General features: G+C 35.5%; 2 protein-coding genes across 2 annotated transcripts; one reads left to right on the forward strand and one right to left on the reverse strand.

The window, feature by feature from the left end:
• Positions 1-115: 115 nt before the first annotated feature.
• On the reverse strand, positions 116-766 carry VTP21DRAFT_2695 (uncharacterized protein; the record flags this gene model as incomplete). The annotated part of the gene is made up of 1 exon (XM_069392915.1): positions 116-766. The coding sequence occupies one exon, from the start codon at positions 764-766 to the stop codon at positions 116-118; it is 651 nt and encodes a 216-aa protein (XP_069249943.1).
• A 2,050-nt stretch (positions 767-2,816) lies between these two features.
• On the forward strand, positions 2,817-3,467 carry VTP21DRAFT_2696 (uncharacterized protein; the record flags this gene model as incomplete). Its single annotated transcript, XM_069392916.1, has 1 exon — positions 2,817-3,467. The coding sequence occupies one exon, from the start codon at positions 2,817-2,819 to the stop codon at positions 3,465-3,467; it is 651 nt and encodes a 216-aa protein (XP_069249944.1).
• Positions 3,468-3,770: the final 303 nt, after the last annotated feature.

The following is a 3,770-nucleotide window of genomic DNA, read 5'->3' on the forward strand; positions in this document are numbered from 1 at the left end:
CAAAAAAAAAAATCAAGTTATATTATACTAGATATTAGGGATAACAATATTATAATATTATTTTTCTTAAATAAATGATAAGCATGAACCTTTAACCTAAATTTAAAAAGAACTCTTATTCTTCTTTTGCGATGGTTTTGACCCAAGCAGGGTGACTGGTAATGTTCTTCCACCAGCGGGTAACATTGGGACGTTCCGGAGAGTTGAAAATATCCTCTGCACCCGCTACGCATGCATAGTGACCGTAGGGTAGGTGAACGATGTCGGCCAGTGTAAGAGAATCTCCCACCAAATAATCCTTGCCCTCCAAAAACTTGTCATAGATGTTCAGAGTTTCGGTAATCTTGTGCCTATTAGTTTTAACAAGCTCAGGATTGGTCTCTCCAAGGCCAAACATATTTTTAAATAATGCCTCCCAAACGAAACCGGAGACACCTGGGTCAAAATAAGAGGTTTCGACCGAAATATATTGTTCGACAAGGCCGGCAGCTTGTGGGTCCTTGGGGATCAGTTGAGCAGAAGTATCGGTTTGATACTTGGCAATAAGATAGCGACAGATAGCACGGGACTCGTAGATATAGAAGTCACCATCCTGGACTACAGGGATTTTGCCAAAAGGCTGTATCTTCAAGAATTCAGGAGCCATATGTTCGCCTTTGGCCATGTCGACATGGACTATCTCGTATGGAATGCCAAGGGCATTGCATGTGGTAATCACACGAAGAAAGCATGTCGAGATTGGACTTCCGTAGACTTTAATAGTCATTTCGATTGTCTGAATATGCTTGTTTTAAATGAGACACCTGCCGTGTTGGTTGACTCTCGATGCTTTATTTAATAGAGAGTTGGGGTGGATGTGACTGTGGGAAGAGTCTAACGGGCTAAGAGATTACTCATGAATCGAAGCGCATTAATCGATGATTCAACCTGTAGTGTAACGTACTTCATGGATAACGACGAATCCAAACAACCGAGAGTGAATATTATATATATCCATATATATGTTTATTGACACACAAGAAAAATTACTCAAAGTATCCACAAAGTAATGTTCAATGTTTATCGTATACAGGAGTATAAGAAAGTGTGTAGCCATGAAGGACATAAATCAATTGACGAAGATATATAATTTAGAACATTATTATTGTTAAAACAATAGTAGGTATATCATAACCTGACTTCTCTATAGAATTTATAAAATCATCTAAAAAATTAACATTTTGAAAATTTAACAAATGACCATGGCGTTCCAGGTGACTCACCAACGCCCATATATTCGTCACCTCCAATACAATGTCCAAACTTATCAATATGAAACAACAGCACGTGCATAACGGATGCATGTTATGAATGTTATGAATGTTATAGCAATCAAACCCTCCTATATTATATACGCTCATTGACTGGTGAGGCTTGAGTATTAATATTATTACAAACTAAAAATGTAAGTTAAAAAATGATCGCTATTGAATGTCATATTTCTTCCAATAAACTCTCTTCGGTCAGTATCATTTAAATTGAATTATTCTATTACTCTACTGCAATTATTGTATCTATTCCAAGATCATATAAATAATTTCTTGAGTTATTAAATAGATGTCAAGGTATTTTCTCTATTAATTGTTCTATCATTCACATATTCCTATTTTTGTAACTGTCTACTGGGACTAATCTTCCCTTTTTCAACATAAATCCATAATTATAATCTGATAATCTCGATTTTATTAATTTTATCCGGTTATACTAGAACATATAAACTTTAAATCATAACGTTACTCTAAACTAATATATTTTCCGTGCAAGAAATCTTTCCATTTTCCGATAAATCCACCAGTAATACGCCATAGTGATGATTGAAATATCCAATATCATTATAAAGCCATAGTTTAGTAGCTCTCTGAGGCATACTGCTCACAATGCAAAAATGCACATTCCTTTGATGCCATGTGCTCCACTGAGGATATGTATATACGATACATCTTAGAAACAAAATTTTACATTTTTCCTTATCTCCATATCTCATTTAACAAATTTTAATGAGCCCTAAATTTCCCACAACATATTTACCGATATCATGCAGAATCCGTCAGATAAAATATGTTTTACGGACTCTAAGTCGGAACTGAATGGGTGCCACATTCTGATCTCAGGATAGATTCCGCATTTTTCATAACGAAAAATAAAACTCTTCTGCTACAATCTTAAAGAATGTAATAGTGTAGATTGTATAATCAGAATTACTTGGAGGACACAATAAATAGGTCTATATGAAAATTGAACGGCATATGTAAATAAAGTATGCTCAACCCATTAAATATATGTTGATACGGTCAATTTAGTAAACAGATTTACCTTGTAAGGGAACTCGGCTCTTAAATAAGGCTTTTATCAGTAGTTAAATGTATATTAGAGTTACACTAGATAGCTTGGATGTAAGATGTCTTCGGCTGAAATAATCTAGGTAGTCTTAACTATATTATTGTCTTCACGCCAAATGTAACATATCCCGCTACAAAAATATTGGATATAATCCAAAAGCAGTTAAACTCCACTTATATTCGTGAATTTGTAATGTTCGAATCGGAATAGAAATTATTTACATATATGGTTATGAGACTGGCGTTAATTAAAGCTTTGTCTCTTCAAGTATTAAAAATGCGCTGATTGATTATTCAGCGTCCTTATATAATTAAAATTGACATATTAGGCAACTAATTTCTCACGAAATTATTTATTTAATTAGAATGAATTTTGACATTTCAATTAACCATCTACCCAATACTGTGGTACAATACAACCTCTTTATATTTAACAACATGGCAATCAAAATCTACGGAGTTCCAGCCTCAACTTGCGTTCTTCGCGTCACTACTACATGCAATGCCCTAGGTCTTTCTTACGAAATTGTCCCAGTCGACATGGCCAAAGGGGAGCACAAAAGTGCTGAATTCTTGAAGCTACAGCCTTTTGGCAAAATCCCTGTAGTCCAGGATGGTGACTTCTATATCTACGAGTCCCGTGCTATCTGTCGCTATCTTATTGCCAAGTATCAAACCGATACTTCTGCTCAACTGATCCCCAAGGACCCACAAGCTGCCGGCCTTGTCGAACAATATATTTCGGTCGAAACCTCCTATTATGACCCTGGCGTCTACGGCTTTGTTAAGGAAGTTTTATTCAAAAAATGGTTCGGCCTTGGAGAACCTGATCAAGAAATTGTTAATGCCAACCGAAAAACGATCATCGAAACTCTGAACATCTATGACAAGTTTTTGGAGGGCAAGGATTATTTGGTGGGAGATTCTCTTACACTGGCCGATATCGTTCACCTACCCTACGGTCACTATGCGTGTGTAGCGGGTGCAGAGGATATTTTCAACTCTCCGGAACGTCCCAATGTTACCCGCTGGTGGAAGAACATTACCAGCCATCCTGCTTGGATCAAGGCACTCCCCAAACAGGAGTAGGATGCAATTTCTTATATAGATTATATAATGAGAACTGTTATACTCGCATTCATACTGTAATAATAAAAAGACTAAATACACATCTTAAATTTATACAGAAAATTGCAAATATGGTATTGAAATGAAGAGTCGTTCATTCTTTGAAATTTAGCAAATAAGTGATAATTAATAAAGGGTGATTATTGAAAGGTGTTCAATGATGCATAACAATATGGTAATTTACATGTCAATAAATCTTAGTTTTGACCTATAACGGAGAAAGCAGAGGATGAGAAAAAGGGGAAAAAAAAACAAAAAAAAAAA

Source organism: Calcarisporiella thermophila (assembly GCF_041956535.1).
Source record: "Calcarisporiella thermophila strain CBS 279.70 unplaced genomic scaffold VTP21scaffold_15, whole genome shotgun sequence".
Taxonomy (NCBI): domain Eukaryota; kingdom Fungi; phylum Calcarisporiellomycota; class Calcarisporiellomycetes; order Calcarisporiellales; family Calcarisporiellaceae; genus Calcarisporiella; species Calcarisporiella thermophila.